The sequence below is a fragment of the Arvicanthis niloticus genome, chromosome 26 (genome assembly GCF_011762505.2).
Source record: "Arvicanthis niloticus isolate mArvNil1 chromosome 26, mArvNil1.pat.X, whole genome shotgun sequence".
Lineage (NCBI taxonomy): Eukaryota > Metazoa > Chordata > Mammalia > Rodentia > Muridae > Arvicanthis > Arvicanthis niloticus.
In genome coordinates, this window is record NC_133434.1 from 8,616,469 (window position 1) to 8,631,888 (window position 15,420).

The 15,420-nt window shown below is 48.2% G+C and overlaps 1 protein-coding gene across 13 annotated transcripts in view; it reads right to left on the reverse strand.

The window, feature by feature from the left end:
* Gramd1b (GRAM domain containing 1B) overlaps positions 1-15,420 on the reverse strand; it is a 179,319-nt gene that overhangs the window by 5,673 nt on the left and 158,226 nt on the right. For all 13 annotated transcript variants that reach the window (XM_076924769.1, XM_076924764.1, XM_076924765.1 and 10 more), the window contains 11 exons: positions 13,034-13,149; positions 11,200-11,356; positions 9,939-10,128; positions 9,492-9,635; positions 8,418-8,536; positions 8,007-8,149; positions 6,726-6,829; positions 5,962-6,165; positions 5,101-5,191; positions 1,345-1,452; positions 950-1,067 (listed from right to left, as the gene is read on the reverse strand). In XM_076924769.1, coding sequence (XP_076780884.1) covers positions 950-1,067; positions 1,345-1,452; positions 5,101-5,191; positions 5,962-6,165; positions 6,726-6,829; positions 8,007-8,149; positions 8,418-8,536; positions 9,492-9,635; positions 9,939-10,128; positions 11,200-11,356; positions 13,034-13,149 — 1,494 coding nt within the window. The remainder of the gene's footprint in view (positions 1-949; positions 1,068-1,344; positions 1,453-5,100; positions 5,192-5,961; positions 6,166-6,725; positions 6,830-8,006; positions 8,150-8,417; positions 8,537-9,491; positions 9,636-9,938; positions 10,129-11,199; positions 11,357-13,033; positions 13,150-15,420) is intronic.

Consider the following 15,420-nt stretch of genomic DNA (forward strand, 5'->3'; position numbering starts at 1 on the left):
CTGCCTCTCTTTCTCCTAGCCTGGGATGCTGTCCAATTTTCCTCACTCCAATTTCACCCAGTTGGAAAGTCCAGAAACACCACCAACTTTCTATAGTCATAATCGCCCTTTCCTCCCGAACTCCCAGACACTCGGAGGCTCTTCGCTGACTTGTCATGAGCATTTTAACTTCGTATTTCTTGAGACTAAACCCATTCTGTCCTTCCCAGACACACACACTGGTGTTAGGCAGAGAGAAAGCAGGTTCTACATCAGTCCCATAACAGGAAATTAATACTTTGGGGGTCATGCGGTGAGGTCCAAAAGGGTTAGCTCCAATTGGAGGATCTTCAAATGGTTCAGGACATAGCAGCTTTTAGTAAGCTACTCTATTATGACGTCATCGCGTAGGAGCTTTAGTAAGTTACTGTTATAATGACATCATCGCGTAGCAGCTTTAGTAAGCTACTCTGTTATATCAGGGTAACGTCTCCATCTTCTGCACCAAGAACTCTTGGTCTCTCTGCCTCATCTACTGCTTTGATTTCTCTGGCTCTTCTAAATCTACTCATCAGATAGAAAGAAGTCCATTTCCTTGTATAGTGAGTGTGCATGTGAAGGCCAGAAGACAACCTACAGAAGCCTCTTCTTCCACCTGGAGATAAAACTCAGGTTGCCAGGTCTGGTGGCAAGCACCTTTAATAGCTGAATAGACAAATCACTATATAGGAATATTTTTCTGTAAAAGAGTCTGTCCTATATCCCTCTGGCTATTAATGTGTCTCTTAGTTAATGTTCTGGGGAATTCCTAAGTTTCTAATACTTCACTGAGGAATGGCTTTAAGAGAAAATCAGAGGATAGGCCAGAATAGTCATAAAAAGGAGGGGGCTGTCATAATGTGGTGGCATTTCTCAACACTGAAGGAAAGGGGCTCAGTTTCCCAAAGATGACGGACTGTGGGCATCTTACCTGGTCCAGGAGCATCACTGAGGATTTGATGGTCTCCCTCCACTTCTGGAGCTCGGTGTCGTGGTACTTCTGTTGGGATTCTAATAGCTGGGCCCATTCTGTCTGAGACTGGGGTAACCTGAAGGGTAGAAGAAGGTACCCAGCAGCTGGAGTTATGCTCAGTGGACGGGTCTGTGCTCTGACACCCCAAAGGACAGAGAGTCATATCGGAGTGCTTTCACTTCTGCTCAAAATCCCAGGGTCCCAACTGCCCAGAAACTCTTAAGGACAGATTTGTAAGGATGAACCATAGGCTCACCTCACCTCAAAGGGGTATCTTTGAGCACAGGCCATGGCGCAGTCTCAGACAGCTGTGTGAGGTTAAGGTGGAAACAGAGAGGTCAGGCCCATATTACCTTTCCTGGAGCCTGAGACCCTGCCAGGCAGTGAGGGTCTGTGTGGTGTATTCCAGCACCCACAGCTTGTAAAAGAGCATCATGTTCAGAATGACCAGCAGCGCCAGACTGGGAGAGAGACAGGGAAAAGAGCAAAGCCGGTGAGAAGGAATCCGGGCCAGGGATCCCCCCCCCACCTACCCACGAGGCCATGTGACTTACTGGCTGGGCCAACCCAAGCATCACAGAGATGGATGAGGAAGCTGAAGGGGTGTGTAGCAATGGTTGGAGAAAGAAAAGCAACCTAGTCTAACGGGGTCAGTGACAGAACAAGAGAGGGATGTAAGCAAACATATTGAAGGCTCTGGAAGGGGATCCATAGGCACCTGACTCTGGGTGCCTAAGGGAAGGTGGCATAGGGGAAAGGGTAAAAACACTGAGGTAAAAGGAGGAATCATAGAGCTGATACCTGAAACAGATCCTAACGGGAGCAAGGAAGAAAAACGGGGAGGAGGCAGAGGTTAGAAATGGGGGTGTGAGGAGGGAGGGGGATGCACTTCAATGGAGACAGAGAGCAAGCATCGATGGGACAGACACACACACACACACACACACACACACACACACACACACACGGCAAAGGCACAATAGACGAGGAGGCCAGGCAAGGAAGGGTGGAGGGAGGCTGGCTGCGGACGCCTAGCTTTCTATGGGTACTAAATCAAGAGATTTCCCTGTCAACCCAAGCTCATTGGACACCTGAAGGGCCAGACTGAAGGAGGAACTGATGAGATAGATGCCTTGCAGGTACTGGAACTTTCCCGAAGCTACAGTGTCTTCTCCCTGGACTTAGAGCACTGTCAGTGGGGGATCAGAAGCAGGGGGGAGCAAGGATGACAGGGGTGGGAGGTCAGAGGATACCAGGGAAGTGGAGAGTCAAAGAAACTGGGAGGAGATTCTCTTCTCGCCATCTCTGTGCTGTCTAGGCCATTCCGTGAGAGAAGCTCATGGGACAGAGGGAAAGGCAGAGATGCAGAGAAGACCCAGAGACAGGAACAGGAAGAACTGGAGATAAAAGTCTCCGTGCATCAATATATATATATATTGGCTAGGCAGTGGTGGCGCACGCCTTTAATCCCAGCACTTGGGAGGCAGAGTCAGGTTGATTTCTGAGTTCGAGGCCAGCCTGGTCTACAGAGTGAGTTCCAGGACAGCCAGGGCTACACAGAGAAACCCTGTCTCGAAAAACAAACAAACGAACAAACAAAAACAACAACAACAAAACAAAACAAAACAAAAAAAAAAAACCAAAAAAAAAAAAAAAAAACCAAAAAAAAATTTAACTTCCTGAAGTTTCCCATCTATCCTGAAACTGTTTTCTCATGAGGGACATCGGGCTCAACCTACTGGGGTTGTTTTATAAATGGAAAGGAACAGAACCTTTAGCAGTAGGCCCATGTCAAGAGCTGGGTTCTTAATGTGAAAGGATTTGGGAAGGACAGGTACACACAGGAAGAAAGAAGATGGTCAAACTTGGAAGTCAATTCATAGGTGGAAGCCGGGGGGGGGGGGGGGGGGGGGGGCCCGCAAAGAAATCATATATGATTTAGACTGTGTGTCTTAGACTGTTCAAAGTCAGTGTCTGAGAGTAAAGTCCGAGGTCTTATTTATTTCTCCAGCACTATGGATGCACGTGTCCCTTCGTCTGTCAGCTGCAAGCCCTTGGGGCTACCTTACATTGTTCGTGCAAACACTCACCGCTATTGTCTAACTGTATCAGCAGGTATACACCAAATCATCTGGACGCCCACCTCCTCGACACGTGCCACATAGCATACCGTAACCTTACATCTGGGTTTGTGCTCAGCATCCTGAACGTTTTTAAGTAAAGGTCATGTGCTGTCTGAGGGAAGACTCCCTGGTGTGCCAAACAGAGACAAATCGGTGGGAGGTTGAGTCACCACACCGAGGGTGGATGCTGGCAAGAGCCTGCCAGACACTGTGTGAGCTGTGCTGTGTCAGTGTGCTCTAAATGCAGGCTATCACAAGCGCAGCCAGGGCTGCACTGCGTTGAGTCAGGAGGCCTGACTATCCTGAGCTTATAAAGCCACAGTGTTAGCTGATACCTCTGGGATTTGCCCGTTTGAGTGGGCCTTCTCTAAGTAAAGCTGAGACGCAGAGCACATGTAAATATAGAACAAAGCAAGGTTATAGTCTCTTATTTACCGGTACCTGGTACTGGTATGGTTTTATCAGACATGAATCCCATCACACTGGTGTTTGAAGGATGACATTTTATAGTTGTCTCTGTCCTCACTGTTATAATATCATGGTTTCTGATGCTATCCTTTCATGCTATGCCCTCAGGAATAGTAGGAACTCTTCTTATGTCTTCCATGTGTTTTCCTCCTATAAGGAGTCAGCAGGGTAGTCTCTGGCCGCACTTCTGCCACATTAGGCATGGACGGTCTCATTTATACCCATGGCTTTACTCTGTCTTCTAAGGGTCAGGCCCATACCAGCAAAGGCCTGTCCCCCTCAGCTGGATAACCTGTTGCAACTCAGGCACTTGTGGATCCTGGCGTGTCTTCTCTGACAGCTTTCAACTAAAGTCCAAATTTCTGTTGACGCAAGCACCACTAGTCCCTCCCTGTAGGCAGGTGGACTTCCTGTGAGACAGAACTAAAGGGTAACTGAGCCTTCCACCTGTGGTCTCTCCTCCCCATTCCGTCTTCTCAGTCTGGTGGGCCCCCTGATGCAGATGGCTCAAAGCACCCACAGTGCTTCCAGTGTTTGCCCATCCATTCACCTCTCTGCCACAAGGCTGGTCTAACTGTGCTGCTTGGTAAGGTTCACCCAGAGTGTCCTGAGAGCAAGGATGTGCTCTCGCAACAACCAGGGATGCTTCAGGGAGAGGTGCAGAAGGGTCGAAGGAGCCAAACTGACCTAGAGGTGGTCTGGTGCCCAGTGTCTAGAAGGGAGAGCACACACGTAGGACTTGGCTGTACTGGTGTCATCAACACTCTCCCAGATCATCCCCAGCCATAGAAGTAGGATGGCAGGCTGTCCGCTGAAGGCAAGGAGAAAAGCTGTCCCTAGCAGTTCTCAATGCCTCTTGTGCAATGGTCTAGTATGTCCTGGGCACCGATGACGAGGACTCGCACACCAGACAGCTGCGTTCTCCTTTCTTATGCCTCCTTTTCTCTTGGCTTCTCATCTCCCTAGCTCAGCTTAGCGTGGGAGCTATCGAACCTATGGTTTTATAATGCCGTGCTAATTTTAAGTCACCTAGATTGAAATAAGCATCTCTGGACTGGAGGCATTGATTTTGTCTGGCTACCCTGTCAGGGAGGACTCTGTGTATGGCTCTCATGCTGGGCACAGAAGCAGATACTCAAGAGGACCTCTTATAAATTAATGGACTCTTAAAACGTGCTGAAGCATCTCCATGTCAGTCAGCATTTATCCTGAGGAGGGATTCCGAGTATCCTGCCTCTCTAACCCACTTGACACTGAGCTCCTAAAAGGCATAGATATCGTATACACCATTTTCCCCATAGAAGGCTAACACATAGAAAGTGTTGTGTAAGACACAGAGAAACAGAAAAGGTACCAAAGGACTAGGATCCATCGAAGACTAGAAGACAAAGGAACACAGGAGGGAAGGGTAAAAGTAAGAGGAAGCTCATGCTTAAGAGATGAAGATGATTCTCCTGCACCAGGCAGGGGAGGGAGGGTGTTGGAGCCAGGGAGGGAGAAGAACCTGGAGTGTCTTACACACAGCTGATAACCAGCAACAGCTTGGACACACTTTGTAGGTGAAAACCATCAGAAGTGTCCTCCGGGATATGCCGTGTCTGCGTGGAACCTGTGGGAGCATAAATAGGCAGTTATTATTCTCTCCAAGTCCACAAGTCCTCACACTGCAGACGGGACACCAGTCAAGCAAGACCACCAAGGAACTATGTGTCAGGCTAGCAGTGACCGCGTGATCCCATCGCCAGCTCTGCAACTTGAGGTAAGGTCTGTAAGGTCAAGGCTTCCGTCAGATAATTACTGAACAAACGAGAGAACATAGCTAATGAACCTAGGCTATAGAGATATGACTGGCTGGTGAAGACAGGCCAGGGGCAGCAGCTCCCAGTCCCGGCTTTATAATCAGCTATATGACGTCAAGGCAAGGCATGTAACTTCTCAGTCCGTCTACTTAAGTGCGACATTCATCACAAATGTTACATCTAAAATGCTAACAATGGAATGTTCTAGTTGAGGCTGGAGAGGAGAATGCACGGGCAATAGCAGTCTTCTACAGTTCCCCCACGGTTCTGATGAACTCACACGCATGTGCAAAGCATGGTTTGTAAAACACGTGGCACCACCAGACTCTAGGTTCCTTAGGGAGCCCCCAGGTTTCCACAACTGAGAATATACATGAGGATTCAAAGGGTGGGGTGAGAAGAGAAAGATGTACACGAGGAGTCCACAGCCTGGACAGGCAGGCGCTTGGTGGGTCTGTGAGGGACAAGTGACAAATTCTACTCAGGGTGTAAATCACGCACGCATCCATGTGCCATGACCAAAGCACGCAGCTTCATCCCACGGTCCCAACCTACATAACCGTTCCCACCTGCAACATACCTGCCACGTGCTTGATCCTGTGGCCCACATCTTCATCAGTGGGTGTGGTGACAGGACTCATCACCTCTTCCAGGTGAGGTACCCGCAGGTGGGCATGGGGACGCTTCCTCCTCCGGACGGCTGAAGACTTATTGGCCTTCTCCTTGGGTGACTGTCTGTGTATTTCAGCCAAGTAGGTACTCTCTGTTTTGGTTAGCTCAGTCTCTGTCAGACACAAAGGGACCAGGTCAGAAGTCTACGGCTTTAACCCAAGATACTGTCTACCAGATTAGGCTTTCTATCGGTTACCATATTCCTGTTACAGACCCTGGGAGGCCGGCCCAGTGGGAAGACGACCCTGAGAAAGGCCTATGCCAAGTATTTCTGAAGCCAAATCTTGCTTAGGACCTTGTTCCAAACCTCCACACCTCCATGTATATAATTTACGGCATGTCACACACTGGCTAAAACACATGCCCTCAGATCTTTCTGATGCATCACAACATCTCAGGTTCGTGCGAGAGGAGGTGAAATAACAGCCCCTCTTTAACGATCTCAAAGCTACAGACAGTCTCTTGAAAGATACATCCACAGACATACCAAACTTGATGCTCACTTTAGGGGAAGAATTAGGAACCTGATAGAACTAATTCATGGTCTCAGAGACTCCCCCCTTCTTCTCCATGCTTTCCATGCTCTCCCCCCCCCCAAATGGTGGCCAAGAGATGCACAGGTCAGCAGGGAAAAAGTTTCCATTTAGATGACAAGAGGACTGTGGCACCCACCTAAATGGCGGAAGTAGTCCTCCAGTCCACTCCAGAAGTTCTTCTCGATGAAAGTTTTCACAAACCCCCAGGGCTGTTTTCGATAGCGGAGCTCTGTGGAGACCCTGAGGAGCAGGCCGTTAAAGCCATGATCAGTCACTCATATGGAGAAAACAGGTTTGGAAGCACAGAAGAGCAGAGTATGTTGCTTTGCTGCTACTGCCTGGAACGTATCAAGGGGGCAGGTACAGTATATGCTCTCCAGCCTCCCAGCCAATCAAGAGAGAGTTTAGAAACTAAGGTCAGACCCTTTGAAGTCTAAGTAGGGACTCTAGGGCCTCATCACTTGCAACTTCAAGTGTCTTCTCACCTGCCTTGCCTCCATGCTACACACAAGACCTCATCAACACTTCTCTGAGTATTCTCTCACCCAACCACTGGGAATGCCATCACCCACTGCTCTTACAGTAGTATTGCACTCTCTCTACCCTTCACATGGAAGCCCTGTTCTCTACCTCTTCCTTGGGTGTATGAGTGTCTGTCAGTAATCTGCCCTGCCCCTCCCCCCATGGCCATGCTTAGAGCCTTCTTACAATTCCCACTCAGCATCTGTTTCCAGAATAGGGAATGGACTAGCACCTCCTGCCAAGGTTTAGCTGCCATCAACCATGATGGTTTTCAAATGGGTATGTGTGTTGATTTTACATCCTCCTCCTATGCACTCCTTCCAATGTCCATAGTTCTCCCTTCCTCTGAGTGGGCATCACCATCATCAGAACTAACTATTCATTTGACTGTGTGGTATGAGTGGGCTGAGTACAGAAAGCTGGTTGTATCAGGTCGGGATTCCTGCTCTCTAGGAGTTCACTGACAAGCCCTGGAAACAATAGGCAACCCCAACACATAAGACACGGAATACAGTGAACAGGGTCCTACTGCTAAAGGCTAAGCTTCAATACGTAGTGGGCCATGACTCTTGATCAAGTCACTCTTGTGGTAAATGAGGGTAACTCCATCTTTGGGGGACTTATTCTAAAAAGCCCAACTGATATAGTTTGAGTTCCTACATAGTTCCATAGAAAGCCAACAGTAGGACGTAATCAAGAGCTTCCAAAGAAGACGTGGAGTGTTCAGGGGACACAAGGTGGGGCAGGACGGGAAGGCAAGGAGTCTAGGACGGCCCCAGAGAGGACATACAAAGGAGAGAACTCCAGCTCCCCTTCTCCCCACGGAGCAGACAAGCACTGCACCATTTGAACGCCTCTCCCCACCTGCGCCCACACGAGCCTTCACACAGCGCACCTGAGTCTGCTCTTGTTCCGGGCCACTCTGGTGAGCGTGTAGCGGTTGATGGTGTAGAAGTAGTCGTGGTATGGCACATCGTGGGTGAGGACTTCAGCGTCTATCACATAGCACTCGCTCTCCTGACTCGCTTTGTACATGGTCTGTGGGTAAGAAATCACCACCCACGGATCAAAACTGACAAGAGGCCAGGTAGGATCACCGACCTTCCCAACATCCCCGCCCCGGACTCTCGGATGGAAAGTGCGAGGTCATTGGAGTCTGCAGCATCTGAGCTAGTTGGGCGCTGCTGCCCCAAGACTAAACCAAGCCTAGATCCAGAGGTGTCTTCCCAAATCCCACTTTCATCCTTCATGGTGCGACAGGATTTCCAAGCACACTCTCATTTGGTTCTTTCTTCTCTCCACTCACCTGTGTCTCCCTGACAGTGGCCGTTTTGGGAGCCAGAGGGTTAGTGAGGGTGATAGTGTAGAGAATCACTCGACTCTGGTTTCCATTCTCCTCCTTCTTCCATGGATGGAAGATGATATCTGAGGGTAGACACAAGGTCTAGAGTGAAGGGGGGGCAGCAAACACTGCTTGTCTGAATCTCCCCTCTGATGAACTCCTCACTCCGTGCTAACTCTTGATTGCTACCCCCCTCCCTTGGAAGCCAACAAGAGTTTGAAAGCTGGGGGAAGCGGTGAAAAGGAGGTGGGGTTGGAGCAGAAAGAGGCCCATTGTGGCATTGCCGAAATTCTACCCAGAGCTTCAGAATGCTGATTGTTCCAAGGCTGGGGCAGGAGGTCTTGGGGCCACCTGCGGGGGTGCAGGCAACATTGAAGTTACTGTGGTAAGGCCATTGGATTCCCCAGGGAGTGTGACCCACCCCATGGCCTCAAGGTGCCTCTCTTTCAGAGGGTGCCCTGTTGCCTAGAGCTTTTGCCCCAAGGGGATGATTGGCATCTTCTGCCAGGCCATGTTACTTCCTTGCTGTGGGAAAAACTGGCGTGAGAGAACGGATGCAGGAGCCCCCAGGGTGCTAGATATGAATCTTCACTCAGCCCTTGTAGGCTACGTTATACAGGCAGATAAATATAGCCTGGAGTTCAGATTCCTAACACATTAGTGCCAGGAACCCCAAGACCCACACGCGGCACAGCTGAGGGAGGACTCAATGAGCCAAGGTCGCACACTCATATAGAAGGTTCCTCCAAAGGAGAAGAACAGCTGCCCTGTGGGGACAAAGCTGATGGGGCCTGCTCACTGGGAAACCTTTGGAGTTTGTGGGATGGAGGGCATATAAAAATCTTTACTACTAGACACAGAGAGGGACAGAGTAACCTAGATCATCTTCGGCACCATATAAGGGCAGAAAGAGGAGCCTGTGACATTAGGGTACAGAAAGGTATAGGGACAGAGGTAGGAAAAGAGAAGGGGGAGGAGGAAGAGGGACAGTGCAGAAAAGAATGGACAGTCAGAAAAGGACAAGCCCGCGGATCAGACCAGAGAAGCGCCGCTGCTCCATGAAGTCCCGCAGGAAGGGTGAGTTGGTGAACAGCAGGTCATAGAGTTTGTCCACACTGAAGTTGAAGACCTCGTTCACATACTGTCTTCCACTCAGGTCCTCATAGAAGGCCTGGACCTCTCCTGTACAGAAGAGAGGATGAAGCAGACAGTGACAGAGGAGGACTGGAGGCTGCGGTGACATCCCGAGGCACTGTATCTCTAGGTCTGACGTAGCTGCTATCATCAACGGAAAGGTGTTTGGGCTTATGGCTCACTGTGAACGCTTTTGCCTGCATCACTTCTCTTCTTTGAGACCTTAGCTGCTTGGTCTGGGGACACTCTGAGATCCAGAAATTAGATTCTGACTAAAGACAGGAACTTCCATTCATGTTGCAAAACGGAGAGGGGAGGGGGATTCTCTAAGACCCGTATTCAGAGGCTCACCTTCATCGTGGGTATCTGAAGAATCACTGAGCTCGGTGGGGATATCCTCATTGTCGTTGAAGTCCAGTGAAGGGGAGGTCACGGGTGCAATAATATCAATCTTCTCCCCCATGATGTTGTCAATGGCAAGCTCCTTCTCTAGGGACCCATCACCCTCCATCACCTCCTCCTCCAACGGCAAGCCATCAAACTGCAGTGGAGATCAAGAATAACCCACCAGGGTTCCCCTCTGTGGATCAACTCTCCAACGGGAGACCAGCAACCTGGCCTTAAAAGTCATCCCACTCCCAGCCATGCTGTTCAGGAGCTGGGCTAATGTTGGGTGCAGGGACTGTGCTGAGGTACACAGTAAAGGGTACACAGAACCAACACTCATGCCATTCAAATGGCATGGTCTACGGGTGGTACTCCCATTCTAGGACCTTTCTGGAGCTCCACTCCTACCCTGCTGCTATAATGCCAGCCTGCCTGACAGCAATACCCTTTCCCTAAGCAGCTCAGAGGGTTTCACGGGCATGTCTGGGGCTTCATTCTCCCATTGGCACCAGAAGGGAATCAATTCTAGTTTAATGCTAATCTGAGCTGTGAAAAAAACGAAGGCTAGCCATCAATGTCTTCATTCTAAGGCTGGTTAGCCTGGCCAAATGTGGAATAAAAGGTTCCCTCTTCTCAGAGTCCTTTCCCAAGGAACCTAGTCTCTTCTTGCGGACATGCGCCCTGATCCTCTTTCTTCAGGAAAGTTCTGACTTCTTGCAACAGTGTTCCTGAAGAGAAAGGTTCTCATGCACATTTTCACAGCCTCCGTAAATTCTACCATAGTGGGAAAATAAATTGCAAAGGAACTCAACAAATATTCATGACATCAGTGAACAGGCTGTCCTATGGTTCTATATTCATGTGTGATTTTGACTTTGGTTCAAAGCAGGGGGTACATAGGAAACCAGGAAAGGTATCCAAAAGGAGAGGATAGCTTGGAGTAGTCTACCAAGAGCTATATACACTCTTAGAAGACTAAGAATACCTTTCATCTCATATATCAAACCAAGTCATCTAACCCAGGTGCTGAGAATCTAGCTCTGGACCTTTGGAATATACCATAACAATAAAAGCTTATGAATTCCAGGATGCTACCTTTGTCGTGGTGACCACGGTGGAACCCCTTCCCACTTCCCTTCTCCCAGTGGGGCTCTTGTGGGATTAAGATGGGAAACACTGGACACTAATCAGGGACAGGGATTTGCCCAGAGTTAACCATCCATACCGAGACGGGGGCTTCACTGCTTCCCGTAGACGTCTGTGTGCTGTTGGTAATAGACTTCTTGGGCAACTGTGGGCTGGCATCTGGCTTGGTTTCTATGCTGCTTTTGGATGAGCTGTCGTTCACTTCATTCTCTTCTATGGGAATCTCCTCGCAGTAGCTGGAGAAGACACCCTCGTGAGCTCAGGTTCGTCTCTGTGGTGGAGGCCACCAGCTAATCTTAAAATGCAGGCCTGTCTGCCAATCTGAAACTATGGGGCTTTTCTGCTTCTTTATGATTTTGTACCAACCAACCACCTGCTCCACCTTCCCCTTGCTCTCCTAAAGCTTCATTCCTCTCTTATTCTATCTCTCCCTATCCTGAAACTTCTATCTAAAAAATTTACCTTTTCTAGAACCTTCCTTAGATGTTTAGCTACCTAAACATAACAATATCTCATCTTACTCTCTTCTGTTGGCTCCCAACGCCTCCCCATCATCTGAATCTAGCATCTGGGCTCTGAGCAAATAGTTCCAGGCAACTAAGACTCTGAGTACCATGCCCCCTCACCAGTACTACCCAGATTAAAGATCGTAACTAGCAAACTTCTCTTCACTGTACATCACGAATGAGGGTAGGTGTTGCTCTAGAAACACGTCAGGCCACTGTTGAAATCATCACCCATACACTAGTTGCTGGCATTAACATCTGTCTTGTACATTTAGTAGCACCTGCATGTATTACAGCTCCGGGTGAATCATCATGTCCAATTTAGACATCAGCGAATAGAGTTTGACAGAGCTAATATGACACCAGTCGCCAGTGTTGATGCTGTACCAAGCCAAGGTCTAAGTGCTGTACCCTCAATGGTCTTCCCTAGCTTTTTACTTCTCTAGCTTCTCACAGCAACATCCAGTCTCCACACGCCTAACTGCTGGCAGTCAACGGACTCTCCCCATCTTTCTAACCTACCTGCATTTCATATAGTGAGAGCCCCTACCCTTAACTTCTAGTGTATGAGACTCTCTGCCTTTTTAGATGTCCTTTCAAGATCTTTCTCTGCCTCCTCTTCTTGGTGAGTGCTTCCAAGACTAGGCCTTGGATGTCCTTCACGTTCAGTTGTTTGGAGGACTGAGCTAATGCTATGATTATCCACAAGTGACTCTAGAGTTTCCAGCCCTAGCCCAGACATCCTCGTGAATCCAAAAGCGAACCTCAGCATCCTACATGATCTCTCTGCTTGGCTTCCAGGTATCCTCATTTGCGTAAAACCAACCTTCTAACCTCAGACTCTTCTGTCTCCAATACTCCCCATCTGTTTTGGGACCACTCTATTCTTCCAAAGAGTTAAACCCACAGACTTTAAATCAACCTGGGATTTGCTTCTGAGCCATCAGCAAACCCTTCAAAATACATCAAGGATCTTTCATTTACTGGCAGACCTACTGTAACCATCCCGGTCCAAAACACCTCCACCACCAAATTATCACCTAGCAACCTTTGAACAGGTTCCCCCTGGTTCTCCACTTGAGTGTATGTCTAACACAGAAGACGGACTGGTCCTGTTTAGATATTAAGTCAGAAGTTATCAACTGTCTATTATAAACCTATCCATCTCTTTCTGCCTAGAGCCAATTGTCACATTGGCCAAAGGGCTACTAGTCTCTGCTCCCTTGACTTACTGGCTTCACCTCTGACCACTTAGATAGCCACACAGCCTTCTTACTGTTCCCTTTGCCAGAAGCACTTGTTCCCTCCAATGCTCCCTGTAGGGTGCTACGCCATTTTTCAAATGATGTCCTCACTGTCATTCTGATCCCCATGTCCTCTGGGAAGCTCACCCAAGGCCACACTCACCCCATTGTGTTGAAGTCATCGTCTGGAGGCACGTAGTCCTCATCATCACTGGTTAGACCCAGCTCGTTTCCATAGCACTGGTGGACAAAGTGCCAGAGCTCCTTGGGGCATAGGGGCTGCAGGAGATAAGAGCCATGACTCTGATCCTCCCTCCCTCCAGCCCTGCCAACCTACACAGAAGCTCTAAACCAGGCTGGCTCCTTGTGGGGAAAGCCAAAGGGCTCTCTTCCCAACTATGTAGAGAGGGTGTCTCTATGACAACACCATCCACCTCAAACGTCCCAGTCAAAAGCTAATCTCCTGCCTAAAGATGTAGATTCTGACAAAGCCAAGGACATGGACCTTTGTAGAATGGGATTTAACCGGCCCTTTGAGGGTGGAAAACACCCCATCTCTTACTCCTCCTACTGATGAGGTCCAGCATTAAGTGAAAGAAACCCATGTAAATCTAGGGCCACACTTATCTCTGAATATCCATAAGTGTCCCTGACTCAGTCTTGCAACACCAGAGTTAAAAATCATCCTAGTGGATCCTCTCCTGTCAACCCGAATATTTCTTTCTTTATTCTGAGGGGTGATCAATTTGTGTACAATGCTATGTACAATTTCCAGTGTTTCCTTATGGGGGGGGCGCGGTATGTCTAGTTGTCTTCTTTAAAAACACTGTCTGAAAAGAAGCTAGTTTCCAGAGGGTTCAATTTCCAGAGAGAAGCAAAAGAATGCCAAAGCTAAGATCATGGGAGGAGACCATGAGTGATTATAGATGGGAAAGAAGGGAAGAAGGTGGGGCCAACAAGTACGAGAAAAGGGAGACAAGAATGTAAGAAAAACAAACATTCAAGAATCTTTACAATAGTAGGGCTTTCTTAATAATGGGAGAGGTCTCCAGACCCTTGAAGGAATGCTTTAGGTATCTAGAAGGACACACTCAGCTTTCCAGGTTTCTGACTTAGTAGAACCATCCACAGTGACGGTTGGGTCCTGTTTCTGGACCAGCAGGTATTGAGTGCTAGCTTTCCGTGATGACTAAGATCGTTTATCAAGATCTCCCTCCTATCCCTTTGGAGATACCCTTTGGTTATAGCCTTTGGAGACACCCTTCTCTCTGCCTGGCACACACCTGCCTTCTGTCAGACGCCGCTCTAGCCTGTTCCACCATTCACATTCCTCGCTCTCCCTGGGCAGTTCTGCCCGGCTCAGCACATAGAATCCACAGAGTCAGGACAAGCAGTTAGCAGACCCTCACTAGACAACGTAAGAGTTATTTTGGAAGACGACCAAGACGTCTATCAGGCCTCTAGAGGTTCAAGTTAGAAGAAACTGTAGATAAGAATTGATTTACTGGGTTTTCTCCAGATAACAATTAACTCAGGCTAGACTCAAGATAGATATATATATTTAATACACACATGTCAACTGCATGGCAACCTAGTTGAAGGTACATATTATATTAGGGATTTTTTTCCTTGTTTTTTTTTTTTTTTTTTTTTCTCTCTAGCCTGGATAGTCCTCCGACAACTGACAGCTTCAAAGCAGGAACTCTGTATGGACATGGGCTGTAATATTCCATCTGTATTTCCTTATAACCTAACTCAAACACACCAGCTGTCAGTTGGTGGCTATCTTAACTGAGGTTTTTTTTTTTTTTTCTTTCTTTCTTTATTGACAATTCTCTGAGACCTGGTGTCTTGTTGACCAGGGTGGACTCTCTCAGGATAATCAAGGTCTTAGAAACAGCTCACATATATGCAAAAATCCCCCGTCTTCAGCTTGACCAGTTACCTCTCTCAAGGCCAGGTATCCTAAAACTGGACACTGAGCAATTACAGAAAATACTACCAGTGGCTAATCCTACACCTACATCGCTTGGCTTCCCTAGATGATCCCAGAAGGTCACAGGAAAGGTTCTTGTCCACTCTTCTGCCCCTTTGCCTCCTGACCTATTGAAATGTGGTGGTCTGTTATGCTGAATTCTGGTTGCTCCCAGAGACCACACATAGACTCCGGTGATGCTATGTGACCTTGCCTCCCAAGTTATCCATGATCTGTGAATAAAGATGCTGACAGCAAAGAGCTGGGCAGAAGAGACATGGGTGGGGTTTAGGATTCCCACGGTTGGGGTTGGAGAACCATGAGGTAGAAAAAAAGAAGGTGAAGAGAGGGGAAGGCACCATGAGGTAAGAATCTTCAAATTGCCATGTGGGTTGGCTAACTGGAGTTAAGAGGAGCCCAGTTGAAACATGGCAAATTATATATTGTGATTATTGGCTGGGAAATAGATATAATAGCATAGAGGTCTTGTGCTGATTAAGGCTTATTATAAATGTAAAGGTTGTGTGTGTCTTTTATTCAGGAACTAAATGGTCAAAGGTGGGGTAGAAACCCCA